At 39.7% G+C, this 25639-nt stretch overlaps 1 protein-coding gene across 1 annotated transcript in view; it reads right to left on the reverse strand.

The window, feature by feature from the left end:
• The window catches only part of DDC (dopa decarboxylase), a 55880-nt gene that overhangs the window by 11365 nt on the left and 18876 nt on the right, over nucleotides 1-25639 (reverse strand). Inside the window, exons 4-5 of the mRNA XM_012559334.1 lie at nucleotides 21370-21504; nucleotides 17688-17831 (exon numbers count right to left, since the gene is read on the reverse strand). Coding sequence (XP_012414788.1) covers nucleotides 17688-17831; nucleotides 21370-21504 — 279 coding nt within the window. The remainder of the gene's footprint in view (nucleotides 1-17687; nucleotides 17832-21369; nucleotides 21505-25639) is intronic.

Here is a 25639-nt window from a genome sequence, read left to right on the forward strand (position 1 = left end):
GGGAAGTGTGGGCCAGAATTGCCATTGTAGCCTGACCCTACGCATGCCAGTAAAATTCCATTAGTCAGACAAGACTGCCTTAAACTTGCCCAAGCCAGATTTGGCCTGCCCCACATGCGCAGAAGGGCCAGCTGTGACCGTTAGTTGACCTCAACAGAGGACACAGTAACAGATGGAACAAATCAGAAGGAAAATCATCACCTGGACCCCCTTCTGAAGCGATAGGTCTGACAAGAACCTTCTGTTTCCTGGCTGCCATAATTCCTGCAATGTCTTCCCTATGTATTCCTTCTAGAATTTTCCCTCCCCAGTATGCCCCAGTATGCAAGGCTGCCATCTTGTTGCTCAAATCACATATTAAGCCCTGTTTCCTCATAGCTCAGGGAGTCGGATCTGAGGACCTTCCTCCCAGCTCCTTGCTCTGCGCATTGCAACAAAGTTACTTTCTCTTTCTCAAAGACCAGTGTCCAGATCATTGACAAGTCTGAACGTACCAAACAGGACCCACCTTCCTGGGTTTGGCAACACCATGGTATTTTCAATCACCTCATATGCATGAGAGAGCTAGACAATGAATAAGGAAGACCAAAGAATTGATGTGTTTGAATTGTGGTGTTGATGAAGGATATTAAATATACCACGGACTGACTGCCAGAAGAATGTCTTGTCTTGGAAGAAGTCTGTCTTGGAAGAAGTACAGCCAGGGTGCTCCCTGGAAGCAAGACTTCATCTCACATAGTTTGGACATGTTATCAGGGGAGACCAGTCCCTGGAGAAGGACATCATGCTTGGCAAGGTAGAGGGTCATCAAAAAAGAGGAAGACCCTCAACAAAATGGGTTGACACAGTGGCTGCAACAGTGGGCAACGGTTGTGAGGATGGCACAGGACCAGGCAGTGTTTCATTCTGTTGTACATAGGGCCTCTATGAGTCAGAACCAACTCAATGGCACCTAACAACAAAAACAACTCTAGATCCCGGAGCACCCTGTAGTGAAGTGGCAACTACGCACATCGGACCCCCACGGGTCTGCCTCACCCACCAGACCCAGGATGCTCTTAAAGCCAGGCTTTGCGTCTTATTTCTCTTTGCATTGCTAGGAACTTGTACTTTGCTGAACACAGAAGAAGTGCTGAAAAATATTTGTAGAATTGAAAAATCTCCAAATGATCATTAATGTTTTTTTTAAAAGGCATAACCTCTTTACAAAACCAAAGACTGTAATTGATTTACTGATGCACTGCCTGGATAATGAGATTTCTCCTGAGTTGTAATGAGAGTATGAAAGTTAATTCAATTTTGCAACCTTTATTGAGCCCCCACTGAGATATCAGCAACACTACGTGCTTGAGAATAGAGATGGAGAGGTCAGAAATCCACACAACCCCATCTGAGGCCTTTGGGCTCTTCACACCTGACAGCCTGCATTTGACCTGAACACCAAATTTGCCTCTCAGACAGTCAAAGTTCTCTTGCCACGGTAGCATTGTGTCTCCCCTCTGGATGGCTCTACCTGCTAGGCCCATGGCCCTGGCCTTGGTCTGAGGGAGATACCTGAGACTGTTTCTCAGATAGCGTGAGCCCTGCCCAGAGCGCAAAGATGATCCACACCCAGTCACAGGAAGTGGCCTCAAAGCTGGTCCGAGTAGGACTTGCTCTCTCACAGGCGCACGCTCAAAGGGAGCTCAGTCCTCTAGGGGTTACTCCCAGCATGGCAGGGGCAAGCAATGAAGCCATGCATTTGGGGCAAGAAGACCTGGGTTGGAGACTCAGCCCTGTGCTGCATTAGCACCTCTGGGCTTCTGTATTCTCATTTACAACAAATGTGTTTAGCATAGGACCTCCTAGTCTACAAGGCCCCAGTGGGCTTGGATGTTACACACCTCCACATCTTCTTTGGTGCCCGAGCCTCCTTCTCTCCACACCTCTGCACCTGCTGTCCCCGTTACAACGTCAAACGTTCGCTGCATTGGTTTCATCATTTAGTGGGAATTCAAATCAGTGTGCCATTTAGGCTGATATGTACTGCATATTAAAATGCTTTGTCCATGCTTTTAAAAAACTATATAGTTAAAAAAAACCTGTAGAATCACATCACCGTCTTAATATTTCTTATAATTTATTTTCTTAAAAGAATCTCTTAGGAATGGCATAGCTGTAGTTCAGTATTTTCTACAGTTTCATTTCAGGATCATTTTCTCCTGTTAAATTTTATTTAAACTAAATGCAATAACTTCTGTTTTTAAAATTACATACATATTAAATATCCTATGGTTAATATTTTTTCTATCAATCAGTTCATTTATTATGTGTGCATCTGGAATGATCTTCACCAAATATTAATAGTGCTCACTTCTTGAGATGAGAGTTTGGTTAATATAAACTCTTATTCTTAGACTTAGGTGTAATCACAGATTTTTTTTTTAATTGAGAACATAAAATATTTTTATCCAAAGAATTAAATCTTGACTTGTCCTGATAGTGGCCCCAGCTGAGAATAGTAATAGGTGATATTTCTTGAGAGCTTATTCTATGTGAGACCTAATGCTGAGAGTGTACATTATATTTATCGTTTATTATCATTTATCATACATTGTATTTATTCATCACGACAACCTTATGAGTTAACTACTTTTTATGACCCCTACTTTAGAGCTGGAGCCCTGGTGTGGCAATTCGAATCTACCAGCCACTCTTTGGAAAAGCTATGGGGCAGTTCTACTCTGACCTATGAGTCAGAATCAACTCGATAACAACGGGTTTTGGACTTTAGAGTTGACAGAAGTGAGTCTGAGAAATGGGTACTGGTCCAAGGACCACAGGTAGGAGCAACCAAGATGTGAACACAGGTGTAGTTAACTCCTGTTGCTCTAACTGTGTCTTGGGGAGTCAGGACCCCTGGGACCCTAGCCATTGAAGTCTAAGCCTGCTGAAACCCCAGGACCCTGCCAGCGAGGCCCTGTCAACAAACCCACGCACTTGGCCTCTCGGAGAGAGACCCATGGGCAGGCGGTGGAGATCCAGGCTCTGAGTGAGGATGTGCCAGGCTGACAAACGACCAGCTCCACGTGGACAATGTTCTAAGTGGTTTTTCTACGTGGCTCTGAGCTACAAATCAGCTTGTCCTAATTCTCAGAAACCACTTGAAAGCCATAGCACCTGCTCCGCTCCAGGCTCTGATTACGCAGCTCAGCCTGGCACAGTGACGCTAACCTCATTTCAGCCCTCTCCGCAGAGACATAATCACATTTGTGCATGGGCAGGAAGCAGACGCTCCACCTCTGATAAGGTCCCTCGCTCAGAGAGCCCGAGGCATTCTTGCTGCCTGAGCCACATCTCAGGAGCTCCCTGCGCCCCTTTGTGAGGGCAGAGCCCCTGTGACCTCCTCACCTGCCTTCTTTTGCGCTTGCATTCAACAAGCCTGCTCTGCTCTTGCATATGCCTTGCAGGCGTTGCCTCTGCCTTGGGCCTGACATCATAAAATTGGCTAGTTAGATAAGACAAATCCTCACAAGAAAAAAGGGGAAAACTTTGTTAAAATCCCAAACTAGTTCACGGGAGTGCAGAGATTTAGCTTTCCTGGTTCAAACCCTGCAAAATATCCCCCTTGTTTTCAGCAATAGGTCTTAAATTTTGAGGGCTCCCCAACCCATTTGAGAAGATAATGAAGGCTTAGAGCTTGTATCCCAGAATTATGCATATAATTATTACACATATGCATAATGATAAGCATTATGCCTATAGTTTTATCAAAAACAGTTGGGCGATAGAGCTTTCACGGCATAGTGGTTAAGGGCTCGGCTGCTAACCAAAAGGTTGGCTGTTTGAATCCACCAGCTGCTCCTTGGACACCCTATGGGAAAGTTTTACCCTGTCCTATAGGGTCGCTATGAGTTGGAATTGACTCGATGACGATGGGTTTGGGTTTGTTTTTTTTTTCCACTCACCGGCTTCACACTCCCATAGCTACCTACTTAAGATAACAAGCTGGATTCAGTGCTGTCCTTCTGTACCTAAGTTTCACCTTATTAAAAGCCTTTAGCCAATCCTCTTTTTCCATTATCTGAACCAAATCTTTCCAAGAGCATTTTGGTGCTGCCCCAGCTCCTGGCCAGTAGGGACACTATCAACATTTATAAAATAATTTGGGAAGAAGAGAGAGAGAGAAGAGGGGAATTGAGATATAATGAAATACTATGCAACTTTTTAATAGAATAGCATTTTCATATAATAAATAATGACCTGGAAAAATGCCCATAATATACGGGGCGAAGAAAGTCACAAGTCAATGTCTACAACATGATCCTAATTTTCTTTAAAGCAAACATATGTAAATGTATGTAGAGAAAGAGCTAAAAAGATATAAACTGAAATGTTAAATATTTTTTCTCTGATTTTTATTTGCTTCTCTATACTCTCCTATGATTTCCAAACTTTCTAGGGCCAGAAAAAATTGGTAAAAAAACTGAAAAAAAAAGGAAACTTGTTCTTCATTAATAATATGCCGTTATTTTAATTTGCATTTCCAGTTTGGCTATGATGGACTAAACCAAACCAAATCCATTGCTGTCGAGCTGATTCCCACTCATAGTGATCCTATAGGACAGAGTAGAATTGCCCCATAGAGTCCCCAAGGAGCGCCTCATGGATTCGAACTACTGACCGTTTGGTTAGCAGCCATAGCTCTTAACCACTATGCCACCAACCAACAGTTCCAGAAAAAAACATCTGGAAAATTCAAACTCCATTGGTGTGAAGGTATTGAAAAGCTTCCAAAGCAGCCAAGACTTAAGGAGCCAAGATCCCAGAAAGAAGAGAAACTCACTGGAGTGGGTCCAACATTCTGTCACTGCCTTTCCCTCAGTACCTGTGTTGGTTCTTACGGTTCCCAGTGCCAAGAGGCTGCACTTCGAGGCAGAGGGCTTTGTGGAAAGGCTGTGAAGCCAGCAGAGTGTTAAGACCTTACAGGGCTGAGTAAATGTATTGGAGTTTAGGTTGCCATGGAAACCAGGACTTGAGGAATCAAGATGCCAGAAAGAAAGGAAATACAGAAAACTGAACCCGATATGCTGCACTGCTTTCCCCTCAAAGTATTTGCTACTTCTTAAGCTGAAAGGAAAAGAGGCCAAGGAGAAAAAAAGATGAAAATCTGAGTGGAGTTTTCAGCAGTCTGATGATGCTGGAAAGGCAAAAATTGGGGTCTACACTAATAAAGCAAAAACAACAAAAAAAGTTGCCATGAAGTCAATTTCAACTCATGGCAGCCCCATGTGTGTCAGAGTAGAACTGTGCTCTGTAGTGTTTTCAATGGCTGATTTTTTAGAATTAGATAACCATGACTTTCTTCCACGGCACCTCTGGGTGGACTCACACCTCCAAACTTTCAGTTAGCAGTCAAGTGCATTAACCATTTGCACAACACAGTGACTCCTACCAATGAACCTGTTACTTGTTGCCATCAAGTCAATTCTGACCCATAGCAACCCTAAAAGATAGAGTAGAACTGCCCCATAAGGTTTCCAAGGAGTGCCTGGTGGATTTGAACTGCCAACCTTTTAGCTAGCAGCTGTATCACTTAACCACTGCACCACCAGGGCTCCACCAATGAACTGGGGACCTGAAAAACATCCCACTGTCAGGAAGGCAACATAATAGGAATAAGGGCAAAGCAGAGGTAGTTAGAACTTTGCAAAGTCAGAACGCAGCCTTGTGCAAGCTCAGCCTCTGATTGTATTAAGGTGGTCTTTCACTTCTTCAGCTTCCTACTAGAAGCTAGGATAAATCCTTTACAGAGGAAAACAACATAATCTAAAGCTGCTATACACTAGTATATAATTCATACACTAAGTTCAACATTGATAAAAAAAATTATGAGTTATATCAGGAAACAGGACTAAGAGATCAAGAGGAAAAAAAAGCAAAATAGAAAATAGACTTATAGTGATACAGATATTAGAGTTAGCATAATTAAAATAATTGTGATTACTATGTTCAGTAAAATAAATGACAAGATGGCAAGTTTCACCAGAGAACTAAAATCTGTTAAAGAGAATCAGATAAAAATTTTAGAATTGGAAAGTTCAACATTTGTTATCCCTCAGGGATAAAGGGGAAATTAAGACATTCTCAGATGAAAGAACACTAAGAGAATTTGTCACCAGCAGACCTACCCTAAAAGAATGACTAAAGAAAGTTCTCTAGAGAGAAAGCAAATAAGAAAAGATGCAATCCTGAATCACTGGGAAAAAAGAGAGAACAATAGAAAGAGCGAAAATATTAGTAAATACAACAGACTTTCCTTCTCCTAAGTTTTCTAAATTATGTTTGACGTTTGAAGCAAAATTTATTACACTATCTGATGTGGTTCTCAATGTATGTAGAAGAAATATTCAACACAATTATATTATTAATGGGGGAAGGGTAAAGGGACATAAATGAGGTAAAGTTTCTATACTTCACTCCAACTGGTAAAATGTTGACATCTGCAGACTGTGATAAGATATGTATATGTAATATAATAACTACAGCAACCAGAAAAAAAAAAGCCACACAAAGAGATATACTAAAAAACTGTATAGGTAAATCAAAATGAAATTCTAAAATATAAATAACCCACAGGAAGGAGGAATAAAGAAAATAGAGAAAAAAAAAAAGAGACGGCAAACAGAAAATAAAAATAAAATGGCAGACTTAAGCCCTAACATTACATTAAAATGTAAATTGTATAAATACACCAATTGAAAGAGATCAACAGAGTGGATTAAAAATAAATAAACATGACCAACTATGCTCTCTACAAGAAACTCACTTCAAATATAATGATATAGGTAGACTGAAAGTAAAAGGATGGGATAAAATATGTCATCCAAACATTAATCAAAAAAAGCAGTGGGGGCTGTATTAATATCAGGTAGACTTTAGAGAAAAGAAAATTAGCAGGAATAGAAAGGTATGTTACACAGTGATAAGAGGGTCAATCCATCAAGATGACAAAGCAATCTTAAATACGCATCAAACACAAGATAAATAAATAAACACAAAATATATGAAGGAAAAATTAATAGAACTGAAAGGAGAAATAAAAGTATCCATAGTAACAGCCGAATACTTCAACACCCCTCTCTCAACAATTGACAGAACAACTGAACAGAAGATCAGCAAGTTTCCTCTACACAAGAGAGAAGAACTCAAAACACCATCAACCAACAGGATATAGTAAATATTTATAGAACACTCCACCCAACAACAGAATACACGTTCTTTTCAAGCACCCATGGAACATATACCAAGACAGACTATATCCTGAGCCACAGAGAGTGTGTTTTGTAACCATGATACAATCAAAACTAATGACAGAACTACAACAAGAAAATCTTCAAACAATTGGAAACTAAATAACAGTTCTAAATAACCCATGTGCTGAAGAGGAAATCTCAAGAGAAATTAAAAAATACATTGAACTGAGTGAAAATGAAAGTATAACACATCAAAATGTGAGAGACTTAACTAAAGTAGTGCTAAAAGGGAGATTCATACCCTGAATCCTTACACTAGAAAAGTGGAAAGGTCTCAGGAAATCAGAAAAACGTGTAGCAAAATAAGCCCAAAGCAAGCACATAGAAGGAAATAACAAACATAAGGACAGAAATAAATGAAATTGAAACAAAAAATAGAGAAAATCAATGAAATGAAAACTAGTTTCTGAAAAGATCAATAACACTGACAAACTTCTAGCAAGATTCACCAAAAAGAGAGAGAAAGATGACACAAATTACCAATATTAGGAATGCCGACATCAAAAAAGAATCCTATGAAAAACTCTACCCACATAAATTTGACAACTTGGATGAAATGGACCAGTTCCTTAAAAAGCACAAACTACTACAATGAATACAATATGAAATAAATAATTTGAATAGCCCTATAAATTCATAATTTGAAAAGCTCCCAAGAAATATATCTCAATCCCAGATATTTCACTGAAGAATATCAAATGCTTAAAGAAGAATAACATCAATTCTATACAATCTCTTCCAGAAAATAGAAGAAAAGGAAAAACTTTTCAATTTATTTTATAAATCCAATATCCTAATACCAAAACCAGAAAAAGACAGTACTACAGACCAATAGCCCTCATGAACATAGATGTAAAAATTCTTAAAGTACTAGCAATTAGAATATATATGTACCTATATGTTGTTGTTGTTAGGTGCTGTTGAGTCAGTTTTGACTCATAGTGTCCCCATGTACAACAGAATGAAACACAGCCCTGTCCTGCGCCATCCTCACAATCGTTGTTATGCTTGAGCCCACTGTTGCAGCCACTGTGTCAATCCATCTCATTGAGGGTCTTCCTCTTTTTCACTGACCTGCTACTTTACCAAGTATGATGTTCATCTCCAGAGACTGATCCCTCCTTATAACATGTCCAAAGTATGTAAGATGTAGTCTCGCTATCATTGCTTCTAAGGAGCATTCTGGTTGTACTTCTTCCAAGACAGATTTGTTCTTTCTTTTGGAAGTCCATGATATATTCAATATTCTTTGCCAACACCACATTTCAAAGGTGTCAATCCTTTTTCAGTCTTCCTTATTCATCGTCCAGCTTCCGCATGCACATGAGACAATTGAAAACACCATGGCTTGGGTCAGGCACACCTTAGTCTTCAAGGTGACATCTTTGCCTTTCAACACTTTAAAGAGGTCTTTTGCAGCAGATGCAATGTGTCTTTTGATTTCTTGGGTGCCACTTCCATGCATCGATTGTGGATCCAAACAAAACGAAATCCTTGACAACTTCAGTATTTTCTCCAGCTATCGTGACGTTGCTTATTGGTCCAGTTGTGAGGATTTTTGTTTTCTTTATGTTGACGTGTAATCCATACTGAAGGCTGTGGTCTTTGATCTTCATGAGTAAGTGCTTCAAGTCCTCTTCACTTTCAGCAAGCAAGGTTGTGTCATCTGCATATCGAAGGTTGTTAATAAGTCTTCCACCAATCCTAATGTCATGTTCTTCTTCATATAGTCCAGCTTCTTGGATTATTTGCTCAGCATACAGATTGAATAGATATGGTGAAAGGATACAACTCTGAGGCACACCTTTCCTGACTTTAAATCACTCAGTATCCCCTTGTTTTGTCCTGAACAACTGCCTCTTCATCTATGTACAGGTTACTCTTGAGCACAATTAAGTGTTCTGGAATTCTCATTCTTCGCAATGTTGTCCATAATTTGTTATGATCCACACAGTCAAATGCCTTTGCATAGTCAATACAACACAGATAAACATCTTTCTGGTATTCTTGCTTTCAGCCAGGATCTATCTAACAACAGCAATGATATCCCTGGTTCCATGTCCTCTATAGTTGTTTTGTACCATTGAGTCAGTTCTGACTCATCGCAATCCCATGTGTTACAGACTAGAACTGCTTCATAGGGTTTTCTTGGCTGAATCTTTACAGAAGCAGACTGCCAGAACTTTTCTTCCGCAGTGCTGCTGGGTGCGTTCAAACCGTCAACCTTTTGGTTACCAGCTGAGCACAAACCATTTGCACCACCGTGACCTATGGGGGTTTATTACAGGAATGCAAGACTGGTTCATATTTGAAATTCAAGGGGAAATCCATCATATCAGCAGATTAAAGAAAAAAAACACTATCTGATCGTATCAATCAATGCAGAAAAGGTATTTGACAAAATTTAACAACGATTAATGATAAAAATACTCAGAATACTAGGAATAGAAGGAAATGTCCTGAAGTTGATGAGAACATCTACAAATAACTTACAGCTAACATCATCATACTTAAAGGAATCCTGGTGGCATAGTGTTTAAATGCTTGGCTGCTAACTGAAAGGAGGAAGATGTGGTGGTCTGATTCCATAAAGATTACAATCTAGGAAACCCTATGGGGCAGTTTACTCTGTCCTATAGCAACATTATGAGTCAGAATCAACTTGATGACAATGGGTTTAGTTTTTTGGTTGGAACATCATACTTAATCATGAAAAACTAAATGTTTTCCCTGATAATCTGCACTAATTTTTCCCCTCAAAGTACTTGCTGCTTCCTAAGCTGAAAGGGAAAGAGGCCAAGAAAAAAATCACAGCGGACAAAAGCATACAAGGCAAGGATGTCTGCTCTCACCACTGGTATTCAACACAGTACAGGAAGTTCTAGCCAGTGCAATAAGGCAAGAAAAGGAACCAAAAGGCACCAATTAGAAAATAAGAAATAAAATTGTAGCTATTTACAGTTGACATGATTATCTACAGAGAAAACTCCAAGAAATCTACAACAAAAAAATTCCTAGAATGCATAAGTGAATTCAACAAGTTTGCAGGATACAAGATCACCATAAAAAATTATTTTATTTCTATATACTAGCAATAAACCTACAGACACTAAAATTAAAAATATAATACCATTTACAATTGTTCAAAAAAAGAAAAAAGAAACAAAACATGTACAGGGCTTATATGCTGAAAACTACAAAACGCCAATGAAAGAAATTGAAGAAAATGTAAATAAATGGAGAGACATATTGTGTTCATGGATTAGAAGACTCAATGTGGAAAGATGTCAATTCTCCCCAAATTGACATACAGGTTTGAAGTAATTCCTATCAAAATTCCAACAAGATTTTTTGTATATATAGATAAGTTTATCAGAAAATTCATATGTAAGGTAAAAAAAAAATTAGAATAGCTAAAATAATTTTGAAAAAGAAGAATAAAGTGGGAAGAATCAGTCTTCCCAATTTCAAGACATATTATATAGCTACAGTAATCAAGATTGTGTGGTACTGGCAAAAGGATAGACATATAGATCAATGGAACAGAACAGAAAACCCGGAAATAGCTTCATACAAATATGGCCAACTGATTTTTGACAAACGTGCAAAAGCCGTTCAGTAGATGAAGGATGGTCTTTTAATAGATGCTGGTGAATAAATATGAACAGAATAGGCCAAAAAAAAAAAAAAGAACCTTGACCTAAATCTCACCCTTCAACTCAAAATAAATCATAGATTTAAATATAAAACTATAAAACTTTTAGAAGAAAAAATAGGAGAAGGTCTTTGGAACCTAGGGCTTGGTAAAGAGTTCTAAGACATACCAAACCGAAAGTACAATCTATAAAAGAAAAAAATCAATAAAATTAACTTCATCAAAATTAAACACTTTTTTGCTGTGAGAGATCCTGTTAAGATGATGAAAATACAAGCTACATACTGGGAGAAAATATTTGAAAACCCCTTACCTGACAAAGGACTCATATCTAGAATATATAAAGAGTTCTCAAAACTCAATAGAAAAAAAATCAGTTTAGAAATGGGCAAAAGACAAGAGGACACATTTCACCAGAGATGATATATGGATGGCAAATAAGCACATGAAAAGATGTTCAGGATCACTAGTCAACAGGGAAATGAAAATTAAGACCATGATGAGATACTATTATACACCTCCCAGAAAGGCTAAAATTAAAAAAAAAAAAAAAAGTAAGAATACCAAATGCCGGGGAGGCTGTGGAGAAACTGGATCTCTCATACGCTGCTCGTGGGAAAGTAAAATGGTAGTCATTCTAGAAAATACTTCGGCAGTTTCTTTAAAAACTAAACATACAACTACCATATGTCCCAGCAATTGTACCCTTGGGCATCTATCCCAGAAAAACGAAAACTTATCTCCACACAAAACCTTCCTTGTACATCGACGTTCATAGAAACTTTACTTGTAATAGCCAAAAGATGGAAACAATCACAACATCCTTCAGTATGTGAATGTTTAAAAGAAAAATGTGGTACATCCATACCGCAAAATATTACTCAGCAATAAAAAGGAGTGCGCTATTGATACATGAAACAACTTGGATAGATCTCAAGGGCATTACGCTGAATGAAGAAAAGCTAATCTTAAAAGGCTACATACTGTATCATTTCATTCATGTAACGTCATCACAATTACAAAAGTATAAAGATGGAAAGCAGGTTAGTGGTTAGGCATGGTCAGTGGGTTAGGTATGGCTATAAAGGTGTAGCATGAGGAAGATTTTTGTGGTAATTAAATAGTTCTATATCTTGATTGAAGTTGTGGTTACATTAATATAAAACCAGAACACATCATTGTCTAGTTGTTTCCAACTCATGGTGACTCCATGTGCTTCAGAGTAGAACTGCGTTCCTTCAGGTCATGTGATATGTAATAAAACTACATAGAACTATACACACACAGTGTACCAATGTCAGTTTCCTTGTTTTGCTATTGTACTACAGTTATGTAAGATGTCACCATTGGGGGAAACTGCATGAAGGATACAAGAAACCTCTCTGCACTATCTTTGCAACTTTCTTTGAATCAAAATAAATTTAAAAAATTAATATTTGAAATTTAGAACATGATATATTCATTTATCAGCTAGACATAGTCAAAGAGAGAATTAGTAAACTGGAAAATAGTTTAGACAGAAGCATGGAGATTAAAAAACCAGGAAAAATGTAAAGGAGTATAAGAGATAGTTGGGACTCAGTGGAAAGATCTAATATAAGTGTAAACAGGGTCCTAGAATAAGAGGAGAGAGAAAATGGGCAGAAGTAAACTCTGAAAAGATAATGTTTGAGAATTTTCCAAAACTGATGAGAGACACCAACTCACAGATTCAAGAAGTTCTGTGAAACCCAAGCAGAGTAAATACAAAGAAAACCAATTTTACTTGCATCATAGTAAAAACTGCCTTAAAACAAACACAAAAACAAATGATGCAACTAGCCAGGGGAAAAAAAAGCTGCATTGCCACATTATCTTCATAACAGCAACATTAAAACTGACGGTTAATTCCTCAACAGAAATCATGGAGCAAAGAAGTTAACAGACTTACATATTTAAAATTACTAAAGAAAATAGCTACCAACTTTGATTTCTATAAATACCAAAAACAAACAAAAAAACCTGTTGCTATCAAGTCGATTCTGACTCATAGTGACCCTATAGGACAGAGTAGAACTGTCCCGTAGGGTTTCCAAGGAGCACCTGGTGGATTTGAACTGCCGACCTGTTGGTTAGCAGCTGAACTTTAAACCACTACGCCAGGTGGTTTCCATTTCTACACTCAACAAAGGCGAAAGGTGAGAGCAAAATAGACATTTTCAGACACATAAAAACTAAGATAATTCATTGTACCAGTTTCACACTAAAGGAAATTCTAAAGGGAGTTTTTTCAGACAGAAGCACATGACCTCAGATGGAAACAAGAAAATTCAGGGAGGAATTAAGAGCAGTGAAAAGAGAAATATGTGAGTTTATGTAAATAAATATTGGCTATATAAGACAATAATAGTGTCTTTTAGAGTTTTAAATATATGTAGAATTAAAATGTAACACAAAGGAGAAAGGGAGGTATATAGAGTTAAACTATTCTAAGGCTCTAGCTTTATCTGGGACGTGTAAAAGCACTCATTTATATTAGACTTAAATAAGTTAAGGATGTACATTTTAATATCTAAAGATAACAACTAAAAGTATAATCAAAGAATATATAGCAAACAAGCTTAAGTGAGGAAAAGTGGAATAATATAAAATGCTTGGTTAATCCAATAAAAGGCAAAAAAGTAGAGCAAAACAATCATAGAAAACAAATAGCAAAATGGTAAATATAAACCAAACGTATCAATCATTACCTGAAGTGTAAATGGACTAAATAGTTAATAATTGTTACACTGGATTAAGAAACAAACAAGCAAACCAAAAACAACCACCCCACCATATTCTGTTTACAAGAGACATCTTAAATATTAGGGAATAGGAAGTTTAAAAGTAAAAGGATGGAAAAGAGATATAGAATGCAAACACTGCTCAATAGGAAAAAGATTTCAGCGGCAGAATTCTCGCCTCCCATGTGGGAGACCTGGGTTCAATTCCCAGCCAATGCACCTCAAGTGCAGGCATCACTCACCTGTCAATGAAGGCTAGGAAGAAAGGCCTGAGGATCTACTTCCAAAAATCAGCCAATGAAAACCCTATGGAGCACAGCAGTCCTATCTGCAACTGATCTTGGGGATGGCACAGGACCTGGCCGTGTTCAGTTCTGTTGTGCGTGGTGTCTCCATGAGTTCGAGGCCAACTCAATGACAACTAACAACAACATACATACCTATATATAAATGTATGTGTGTGTATGTATTATACTAATACTATGTATTATACTAATTATAGCTAACATTTGTATTGTATTTCTGCCATGTATTAGGACCCCTAGCATTGTCCCTATTTTTTCTTCCATGATCTTAATCTTTTTAGGTTTTATATTTAGGTCTCTGATCCATTTTGAGTTAGTTTTTACATATGGTGTGAGGTATGGGTTCTGTTTCATTTTTTTACAGATGGGCAACCAGTTTTGCCAATACCATTTGTTAGAAAGACTGTCTTTTCCACTTTGGTGTTTGTCAAAGATCAGCTGATCATAGGTGGATGGATTTGCATCTAGACTCTCGGTTCTGTTCCACTGATCTATATGTCTGTTGTTGTACCAGTACTAGGTGGTTTTGACTACTGTAGCTGTATAGTAGGTTCTGAGATCAGGTAGTGTGAGTCCTCCTACTTTGTTCTTTTTCTTCAATAATGCTTTGCTTATCAGGGGCCTCTTTCCTTTCCTCATAAAGTTGGTGGTTAGTTTTTCCATCTCATTAAATAATGCTGTTGGTATTTGTATCAGGATTGCATTATACCTGTAGATCACTTTGGGTGGAATTGCCATTTTTGCAATGTTGAGTCTTCCTATCCATGAGCATGGTATGTTTTTCCATTTATGCAAGTCTCTTTTCTTGCAGTAGTGTTTTGTAGTTTTCTTTGTATAGGTCTTTTATGACCCTGGTTTGATTTATTCCTAAGTATTTTATCTTTTTAGGGGTGATTATAAATGGTATTGTGTTCCTGATTTCTTTTTCAAAGTTCTCTTTGTTGGTGTATAGGAATCCAACTGATTTTTGTATGTTTATCTTGTATTCTGCTATTCTGCTGAATCTTTCTATTAGTTCTGGTAGTTCTCTTGTGGAATCTTCGGGGTTCTCTATGTATAGTATCATATCATCTGTGAATAGGGATAGTTTTACTTCTCCTTACTGATTGGGATGCTCTTTATTTCTTTTTCTTGCCATACTGCTCTAGCTAGGACTTCAAACACAATGTTAAATAGGAATGATGATAAAGGGCATCCTTGTCTTATTCCCATTGTCAGGGGGAATGCTTTCAGCCTCTCTCCATTGAGAATAATGTTGGCTGTTGGTTTTGCATAGATTTTCTTTATTATGTTGAGGAATTTCCCTTCTACTCCTATTTTATTGAGAGTTCTTATCAGGAGTGGATATTGGACTTTACTAAATGTCTTTTCTGTGTCGATTGAGATGATCTTGTGATTCTCTTATTTTGTTCTATCTATGTGGTAGATTACATTGATTGATTTTCTAATGTTGAACCATCCTTGCATCCCTGGGATGAATCTCACTTAGTCATAGTGTATTTTTTTTTTTATGATGCTGAATTTTATTGGCTAGAATTTTGTGGAGAGTTTTTGTATCTATATTCATGAGAGATATTGGTCTGTAATTTTCTTCGTTTGTGATGTCTTTGCCTGGCTTTGGTATTAGGGTTATGCTGGCTTCATAGAATGAACTCAGGAGAAATCTTTCCTTTTCTATGCTCTGAAATAGTTTGAGTAGTATTGGTGTAGGCTCTTCACTGAATGTTTGTAGAATTCTGTAGTGAAGCCATCCGGGCTAGGACTTTTTTTGTTGAGGTTTATTTATTTTTTTAACATTACCTCTTCAATATCTTCTGTTGTTAGGGTCTGTTCAGATTTTCCATCTGTTTGTGTTAGTTTAGGTAGGTAATGTGTTTCTAGAAACTTGCCCATTTCCTCTAGGTTCTCATATTTGTTGGAGTATAATTTTTCATAGTATTTGTTTATGATCCTTTTTATTTCAGTTGGGTCTGTTGTAATATCCCCCATCACACTTCTTATTTAGGTTATTTGCCTCCTCTCCTGTTTTTCTTTTGTCAGTTTAGCTAATGATTTGTTGATTTTTTTGATCCATTCAAAGAACCAGCTTTTGGTCTTGTTGATTCTTTCTATTGTTTTTCTGTTCTCTAATGGCAATGCAGTGTGAGCCAGCAGGAAGGGGGTGGAGGTATTGTACGGGGCTAGGTGGGAGGGAGAAAGAGAAAGAAGAAAAGTATGGCAGAAGGGGGTGGGATGGACCTGAGGAGGGAGGGATCCTATTGTGGACCCCAGCAGTGGGGACTGCCAGGATTGGGGGAGTGGTTCCTGCTTCTACTCACCAGAAGGGTGAGGGATGGGATAGTATGTTTCTCTGGTTACCGTGTGCTCTGTCTCCTGTTGCGAGCTCTGTGAAGTTGCCTTCCTGTACTCCCTGTCCAGAGTCATTGCTCGCTGCGTTTCAAAACGGTGACACTGTGCCATGTTAGTTGGCAGGGGGCCTCCACTCTATATCTCTCCTCATTCTCTGTTTTCTATCAGTTTCTTCCTTCATTTGGTGTTTGATCTAGTTCTTTACCCCTTCATTTGATGTTCAGGTTTCCAGGATTGATGAATGTATCTATTTTACTTAGTTTTTTGGGTCTTTGCTGCAGGGGGACGGCATGGTGTGGCTGTCTAGGGCACCATGTTGACTCTGCCTCTCTGCACATCAGAATCTTGAAGGAGCAGTTAAAGGTTTCCAATGCCAGACTGCATACTAGAGATTCTGGCAAAATTGATCTGGAACAAGGTCTGGGCACCCATATTGTTTAAAAGCTCCCCAGCTGAAGCTGTGTGGCCAGGTCTGAATCACTGGGCTAGAGCCATGAGTAACAGCATTTTAATTGACTTAACATGACATTTCGGTCACAGACATGGCATACCTCCACTGCCATATCAGGGTTATGATAATTCCCAGGCTCTAGGTGCAATGCCATCTATTTCTTCCCCACTGGAAAATGTGTATCTGTGCACAGGAGACTCAGAATGCTATTTGGAGAGTTAGCTAGTTTATCTATAATTAGTAACTACTCACTTGCAACACACCTCTTGCAAGTAATCTTTTAAGAACAACAGATCTAGGCAGCAAGAACATTTTGTTTTTCATTTTAATTCATTTCACTCATTGTACACTCCTAGTTATTTAGAGTACCTACCACGCCAAAAAGGGCTACCAAGAACTATCATATGGTGTCACTTTTAACTTGACAAGGAGCAGACACCAGGCTTCTTGGATTATCAGAATATTCTGGGCTGAGGTTTTCTGGCAATGTGTTTCTGAAATCAGAGCATTATTGTTGTTGGTGTTGGGTGCCGTCAAGTCAGTTCCGACACATAGCAACCCTGTGTACAACAGAATGAAACACTGCCTGGTCGTGTACCATCCTCACAATCTTTACAATGTTTGAGCCCATTGTTGTAACCACTGTGTCAATTCATTTCGTTGAGGGTATATTCAACAAAAAATAGATGGAGTCATCTTCCAGCCTTGCTCAAGGAGTGGCAGGCTGGCGCCAGCAGAGATGAGAACCACCTGACCTGTAACTACCACCAAAGCCTGGACAATGGCTCTGGCATCCCCCAGCCTCGCCCAGGCATGGCAGGACTGGGAGATTCCCACTGGGCCATACACAATAAGCACTGGGTAACTTACAAAGAAGGGAATCAGGCCAGCAGCCTTGTCTCTCTCCAAGGCCTCCTGTAGGGCAGAAGCCCGCATGGCGAACTTGTCGTCAGAAGGGATCGCTTTTAACTTCACTCCACCGATCAGTCCTGCTCTTTCCACTGAGGAGTGTGCCTAGAAAGATAGCAGCAGAGTTAGGTTTGTGTGGGTGGGCTCCCCTTCCTGTTTGCAGTCCTTAGATGCTCAAAACTCTTCAGGAATCTCCGCCGCAAACACCTGGCTCCTTCTCATAAAGCAATGGTGGCAGGACTGCTGATCTTTCCTTCCCCTCCCTACATCTTCAGGAAGATTCCTTAATTCCTGGAGTTGTTTCAGCTCATGTCAAACCTTGCTTTTAAGTTTAATGAATCAGACATTTGTAAGGGTAAGGGGCTGGGTTAATATTGGTGAGGTTTGTTTGAATTCATGAGCAAGTGGTGAGCCCTGGAAAGTGCAGCCTGGAGATGAAGTTAGAAAGCCTGGACTGATCCTGCCCTGCACCACTTTGTGGGGCTTCCTCTACTCAGCCTCTGGAGGCAGAGCCAGCTGGGCTTCTAAGCCACTGGCACCTTTGCTGACTCTCTGCTCCTGCCCTTTCCAGAGTGATCTTGGCAGCTTACTGGACTTCACTGAACCTCCATTCCTTCATGTGCAAAATGAGAAAAGAACCAACAGACACTTCAGAGGAGAGTTGTGAAAACGATAAGTAGTGAGGTGTCAGGCACACTGCCTGGAGTAAAGGCACTTAATGAGCCACTATTCTCACTCTCTTCATCTTTGGCTCCAAATCACCTAAGAAACTTAAGACAACTCCAGGAACCGGTTCTTTTCTGACCTTTGTACCTTTTCTTTAACTTCAGATGAGGAGTGAGGTGATCAGTTCAGAGATTCACAGTGACCAGCCGACCCTATGCTCCCTGGGATTAATGCTTGCCTGAAAATGAAGACTCAGTTTGGGATGAAGCAATCGTGGATGAGAAGTCTCAGGGGGAGTGGCTTAGCGGCAACAATGGGAGTTTCTAAAACCACTGGAATTTTAGATTGTCCAGAAGAGATGGATGGTTCTCTTCATGTACAACTGCCTCCTGTCCTAGATGCTTTTAGTGTCCTGCCCAGACCCTCCAGGCGTGGTTTGTGTACCCATTCCCCACCTACTAATGGCTCTCCCCTCCCCCTTCTGGAGAATTACTCTCTTGTTGACAAAGCCGCCTTGCCCCACCACTGCAAGGCTGACTAGCACTGACATACAAGAGGTGGGCTCTTTGTCTAAAGGGGGGTACAATTCACACTCCAGAGCGTCCCCCATGGGCCAGGCTAAGGCTAGAGTGTCCCAGAGACAAGGACCGATTTCCCACTAAGCAAGGTAAGCACGTACTCAAGGCATCCACAAGGCGGGGCATCAGTTGTTCACAGCAAAGACCCATAGATGCCAAGTGGACAGGACACGAGGAAAACCGAGCATCACAGTGGACGGGAATTGGTAGGGCTTTCGGTAGAAAACGTGGTATATGGTAACAATCTTAGTGCCCCTCATCCACTAAAGATTTTATAATCAGTTCATCTCATTCCGCTAAAATGGCATACGCCACTTTTGCGTTCCATCACTAATATTATAGTCATATTTAAAAAGAAGTTACATATATGTGTGTGTATATATATATATTTATGTATGTATATAACTCACATATCCCATTTGAATGTGTGAATAAGCAGAGGAGGGGGCACCACAGATTATCAGTGTTTAAAGCCCTCCCATGCCTTAATCTGGCCCTGCTCAGAGACAACACCTTTGCTGGGCTCCTTCCTTGTCTCTCCTGCTTCCCTAACTTCTACCAGGTTCCTCCAGTGAGCATCCCTCAATAAATGGTGAACACCTAAATCCTTGCTTCAGGCTCTACTTTTAGGAAACCTGACCTGCTCAAAATCAAATAGTGAATAGATCCCCGAAAGAGTGACTCCCTAGTTTGTTCCCCTCCCTGACAGCCATTCTCAACTGGGGTTCCACAGAGGAATTCAGCCCTCATGCATCCACTCTCTGAAATGAAGTCACGTAACTCCTGTGCATCTAGAATTGTGCTAGCTATGCACCCTCCTGTGGGGAACTAATGAAACTGTTACCAAAATGATTTTATGCATGGCTAAATTCTCTCACAGAACCCTGATTGGGGAAGACTACCCCCTCTTTCCCATAGCAACTTCTCTCAACATGTATTGATTGAGCGTCTATGTGCGCTTTTTTTTTTAAGCCACCTCATGTCCTTCTAAGAAACAAGGAAGATATAAATGAATAATTTTCTTCATGTGCAGCTAGCCCTCATATGTGGAATCAGAATACACAGGTGTGTAATCCTCTTAATTAAGCATCTAGAAATGGGTATTGTGTTTACTTCAGGCTAAATCTTTCTTAACCAGAGCAGAGTGTCGTGGTTTAAATGTTTGGCTTAAGAAAATTCGTCAAAGATAAATATGTGAGCAGAGCTAAACCAGCTATTCGTTGTGGAATTCAACTCTGTGAAGGTGGGGCAAGTCCAGCGTGTCACTAGGGGATGTGGGGGTGCAGATTACATCAGGTGACACTGTCAGAGGGGGTGACACTATAAAATTTTTGTGCAGTGTTTCAGCAGAAATTTATTATTTTTTATAAAAATATCCCTGTAGTTAGTTATAACAACAACAACAAAAATTTTTGTAAGCCCTGCTTACATGTATCAATATACCTAAAAGGCTAAAACTCTATGCTAATTTACTTTTTGAACCTTCTAATGAGCTCCAGTCAGAACTGTCATTATTACCCAATTACAATGATGCTTCGAATCATATGGTTTCATCTGCACGTGTTACAAGCATGCACTATTGTTTTCGTTGCTGCTCATGTTTTTATAGTGGCTGATTTTGTCAAACTTTCTGGTGTTTTAGCTACCATATTGTAGTAATTATCATGGGGGGGGTGACACCATGAGCTACTGCACTGGGTGACACAAACCCAAGTGACACCACTGGGCAAATGAATACATTTATTGTGCTCTTTCAATGATAGATTGTCTTATGGAATTATTCTCATACTGCTAAATCCTCTTTCCTCCTGTTCTCTCTCATCCAATTTTTCTCTTTTTTTATGGTTTGATCAATGGAATTATACTAAGTGCTCATATCTGCAGAATCTTTAAATCCTATAAATCTCCTTGTATCCTTTAAATTTTGTGTAGCCAGTAGCTGGACTGATCAGCAACACCAAGGGGTGGGTGCTTTTATGCCTGTTTGACAGTAAAGAAATGAAGGCTCAGAAATTTGTGTGATTTGCCTGAGACCTCAAAACTTACAATAGCAGACCTAGGATTTGAGCCCATGTCTTCAAGCCCTATGTCTAATTTTCCACAGTGCCCCTCTGAAGGCAAGCCAAATGATTACAGCATTAACTCAGTGCTGGGAGAAATGGTAACAGAGCTGGTCACCATGGTCTCTTCTTAGTGCATGAATTTTCTTTTCAACTTGACCTACTTCCCATTTGAGGATCCTTCTCTCTAGTACATGGCTCTATCTTAGTGGGCCTTCTTCCTGGGTTTGAAATGCTGCTCCATGGTTTTGTTTTGATTTGATTTGTTTTAAAACCAAACATTCCAGTCTGGAAGGCTTGGCCAGACTGCAGGCCAACACCCGTTCCCAATACACTCACCTGATCAGATGAGTAGGCCACCAGCTTTTCCATAATGGCGGCTTGGGTCAGCTCTGGGGATGCTGCCTGTAGATGTCGCATCACTTTGGTCCGAGCAGCCAGGAGGGCCACCAGGGTGGCTTCACTGGCACTTCCCTAAATCCAAGGGAAAGGTCCATGAGTTTGGAACACAGCAAGCGAATCAGTAAACTTTTGGAAGACATATTACTGTTTCCATATTTTTTTAAAAAAAAGATGAATCTGAAATTGCAAAGTTCATTCTTCTTCACACGGGAAAAAAACTGAACACCTGTGATTGCCATTTTAGCCCTTATCATTATTTTAACATTACTTTGTATATTTTATGCATCCATGATAGCTAACATTTCTGAGCACTCACTGTGTACCGGGTATTGTGAGATGAACTTTGCAGACATTTTCTCATGGAATTCACACACCCCGGTCTAGGAGGTACTATCCACCTCTCCATCAGAGGAGGAAGCTGGGGCCTGGGACACCAGTGTACAAGGCCAGCTCCATGTTCATAACTACTTGGGCAGAGTGGTTTATATTTGCTTATAAAATGGGGATGCATTTTCCTTGAGACTCAGAGTTTGCGTTGGAAGATTTCTCTCAAACACTGATGTCAACACATACTTTAACCAGTTAGAAAAATGGGTCAAAATTCACTCCTTTGAGACTGGGAATGGGCAAACAATAATATGGATTAAGCATGCAGAGAAATGACTAGAAAAGGATATCATGGTTGGTAAAGTAGAGAGTCAGTAAAAATGAGAGAAACCCTCCAGGAGATGGGCTGACATAATAGTCACAACAATGGACTCAAACAAATCAAAAATCTTGAAGATGGCACAGGACTGGGCAATATTTTGTTCTGTTACACGTAAGGTTGCCTTGAATTGGAGCTAACTTGAAGGCAACGAACAGCAATAATAACATATTATTCCATACAATTTGCAAAATAATCCTGTTTTTTTTTTCTTCGTCAAGTGAGAAAATGGATGCTCAGGAAGTTAAATAACTTGCCCCAAATCAACAGCTAACAAGTGGCATGTTTAGGATTGAACCCACATCTGTCCTGTCTATTGCAGCATGCACCTCACTGCATTTGTGAGCATTTCCCCCCTTCTCCCTGCTCAAGATCACCAAGTCTTTCTAAATCCTAGGAGAAACTCATCAATTGACCAAGCAGTAACATTGGAAAGGAACAGTAAAAGAAAGTAGATTTTTGTTGAACGTAATAGATTCATAAGATTTTAGAGCTTTCCAGAGAGATATACAATGAATATAATTAAATAGAAATGCTAAGCTCTCTTGTGAACATTCTCGTTCTCCCTTCATTGATCCCAATACCCCATTTTTATTTTATGATTTCACCGCTTTTATTTTTCCTTTTAACCTAACTCATATCTTTATGAGGCAGGGGGGAAATTTAAGATAAATAGATTTATTCATGTTTCCATAGCTCTAATGCACGAGCTCAAACATTCAGAGTCTCTTAGTTCGTCATCTAAAAGGAGCATTGCATTTCCTTCAGGCCATATTTTCATCGGCAATGATTTTAAACATGGCTTTAGACCAGGTTAAAGATAACTTGGCTGGCAGAGCTAAATCAGCCATCCCTCGGCAATACAAGCTCCCTGCAGGCAGGCACTGTATTTTACACTCTGTTACTCTTCTCAGGGGACTGCTTCCCTCCTGACCCCCAACACAGTTTGTTTTTTATGGGTTGATCTGTTGAAAATGTAACATGTGGAGCTTATTGAAAAGACACAGCTTCTGGTGATGGGGGTCACCCTGGTTCTCCTCACCCTTCACACTCACCACTTACAGTGATTGCAGCCTCTCCATCTGAATTAGTCTCTATTTAAAGCCTGGGAACTCATAGTCCTCCCCCACCCCCCACTCTGACCCATGTTCATTCTCTTCTGTGCCACATCCGAATGAAAGACTTTGAATCATCATGCCAATTAATTATGGCTTTTCCTGTCGACTCCGTCCGTGTTCTAAAAGAAAATTCTCCTCCTTCAGCAACAAGTGATTTTAAAGGAGAAAGTCTAAATGGCAGTGGAACATCCAGAACTCAGTAGCTCCAATGCAGCCTGTGTGTTTTGGCAGACTCCAGAGTGAAGTCAAATGGCTTTCTTTCCCCTTTGCTGGAAACAGATCTTTGCAGAGGGAAAGGGCGGGGGTGGGGTGGGGAACTATTCTGTGTGCTAAGAGAGCAGTAATGATACCTTTGCTTTATTGCAAGCAAACAAAGGTTGCCATGGTAAGCCCGGCTGGGGTGGGAGAGACAGAAGGAAATGCGGAGAGAACGGGATGCTGAGGCAGACGCGTCCTTTCATTTTTTGTTTTTTCAAGTGTCACTTCACGCGCTGTGAGAAGCGGCTTTTCTTCCACGAGAGCTTTCCAATTCACTTACGAAACAATTTTCACAGGCAACATTTGTCCAGCCTCACAGTGACACTTTGCCATTTGATGATCCTCTGCCCTGCGCCATCACTGCGCTGATGCCCCGGGCTGTAATTACAGCCTGGAAGGGATCGATAACTTGGGCTGGCTCAGCGTCCTCCCAGCTCAGGACCCGTGAGCTGGCACCAAACCCGGGTGCTGTTTGGGGCCTCACAAATTACAGTCAATCAGTCCTGTCAGCTGGGGACGGTGAGGTTTCCTGCCATAAAATCAGACATAATTGCCTGCTTTCGATCAGCAAAAATTGAGTGTCTTGGACCCAAAGGGGGATGTGTTGAAGCCTGGACTGAGAAATGCCAGGATTTTTCCTAACCAAATGCAAGGACTTCCATTGCCCCTTGGAAAATGGAATTGACTTTAAGGAAAAGGTAATTTAAAATTTTAACTCCTGGTAGCATGCACACCTCTGGACACTCTAATGCCAGCAAATGGTGACGGATGGGCTGGTGTAGCACTCATCAGTCCAGCTCTCCTTCCCTGCTAACTTGGCCTTTATTAGCTTGTGTCCTTGGGCAAGTTACATTACCTTTCTGAGCTTCAGTTTCCTCATCTATGAAAAAGATTATTGATAATGCAAGTGTCACAAATATTCTGAGGATCAAAAGTGATACCATAAAACATACAAAATAGGCTAAAACACAGCCTATAGTAGGTGTTCAATAAAAGGTATCTATTATTATAGTAGATACAACCTTAGATTGGGGGGTGTTGTTAAGATTCTTTGAGAAGTATCAAATTAGAGGAATCATTGGGGCTTCTGAAAAGGATTGAATGGGATATTGTTTTAGATGAAAGATCCAGTAACCCAGAAATACTTCTTATTTTTGTTTTATTTTTTTGGTAGAAGATGAATGGTGAATATGAACTCAACCAAGTGTCCTACCAGGAAGCTAATAATCTTCTTGGAAGATTATTGTCCTTTATCCTAAAGGATGTCCTCTGTAGTATTATTTATAAGAGTGACAAATTTGATACAACATAACATCTCACATACTATTTATATAAATTTTGATACATCATAGAAAGTCATGTAGTAATAATATTCTCAAAGAATATTTAAACAATAGGAAATGTTTACAATAAAATGGTGAATAAAAAAAATACAGAAAATCTGTATGGATTATCCCAATTTGTTTGCATATATATATTTTTTCACATGTATGTATTAAAAATAAAACTGGGAGGAAGTATACCCAAAAAATGTTCCTGTATTTTTCCATTATTTGCAATGAGCACCCAGTTTTCTAAGTATAAAGAAGACAATAATTATTTTAAGTGGAATAAAACAAAAAATCTGTTGCCACTGAGTCAATTCCGACTCATAGTGATCCTACAGGATAGAGTAGAACTGCCCCATAGGGTTTCCAAGGGGCAGCTGGTGGATTCGAACCGCTGTCCTTTTGGCTAGCAGCTGAGCTCTTAACCACTCCGCACCAAGGCTCCTTTAAATAGAATAGCAGAACTAAAACTGACATTGAAGGAGCTAAATTGGTAATGTGGAAAATTGAAACAGTGATGTATAGAAAAGCATGAGAAACTCCCCCAGAATGTAGGGAGAAAATGACTTTAAAAAGAAAAGAAAATAACAAAAGAAAAGAAGTAGCCAACTTGTGGAAAATTCAATGCCTAAAAAACAGAATAGAAGCAAACTACAAACAGCAATTAAGATATAATAGAAGAAAAATTTCCCAAGGTAAAGAAAGATCAGAGTCTTGGATGAATTGTTGTTTGGTGCCGTCGAGTCAGTTCTGACTCATAGCGACCCTGTAGGGTTTACCAAATAGTAGGGTTGAAA

This window comes from Trichechus manatus, unplaced genomic scaffold (genome assembly GCF_000243295.1).
Source record: "Trichechus manatus latirostris isolate Lorelei unplaced genomic scaffold, TriManLat1.0 scaffold00235, whole genome shotgun sequence".
In the NCBI taxonomy this organism is placed as follows: Eukaryota; Metazoa; Chordata; class Mammalia; order Sirenia; family Trichechidae; genus Trichechus; species Trichechus manatus.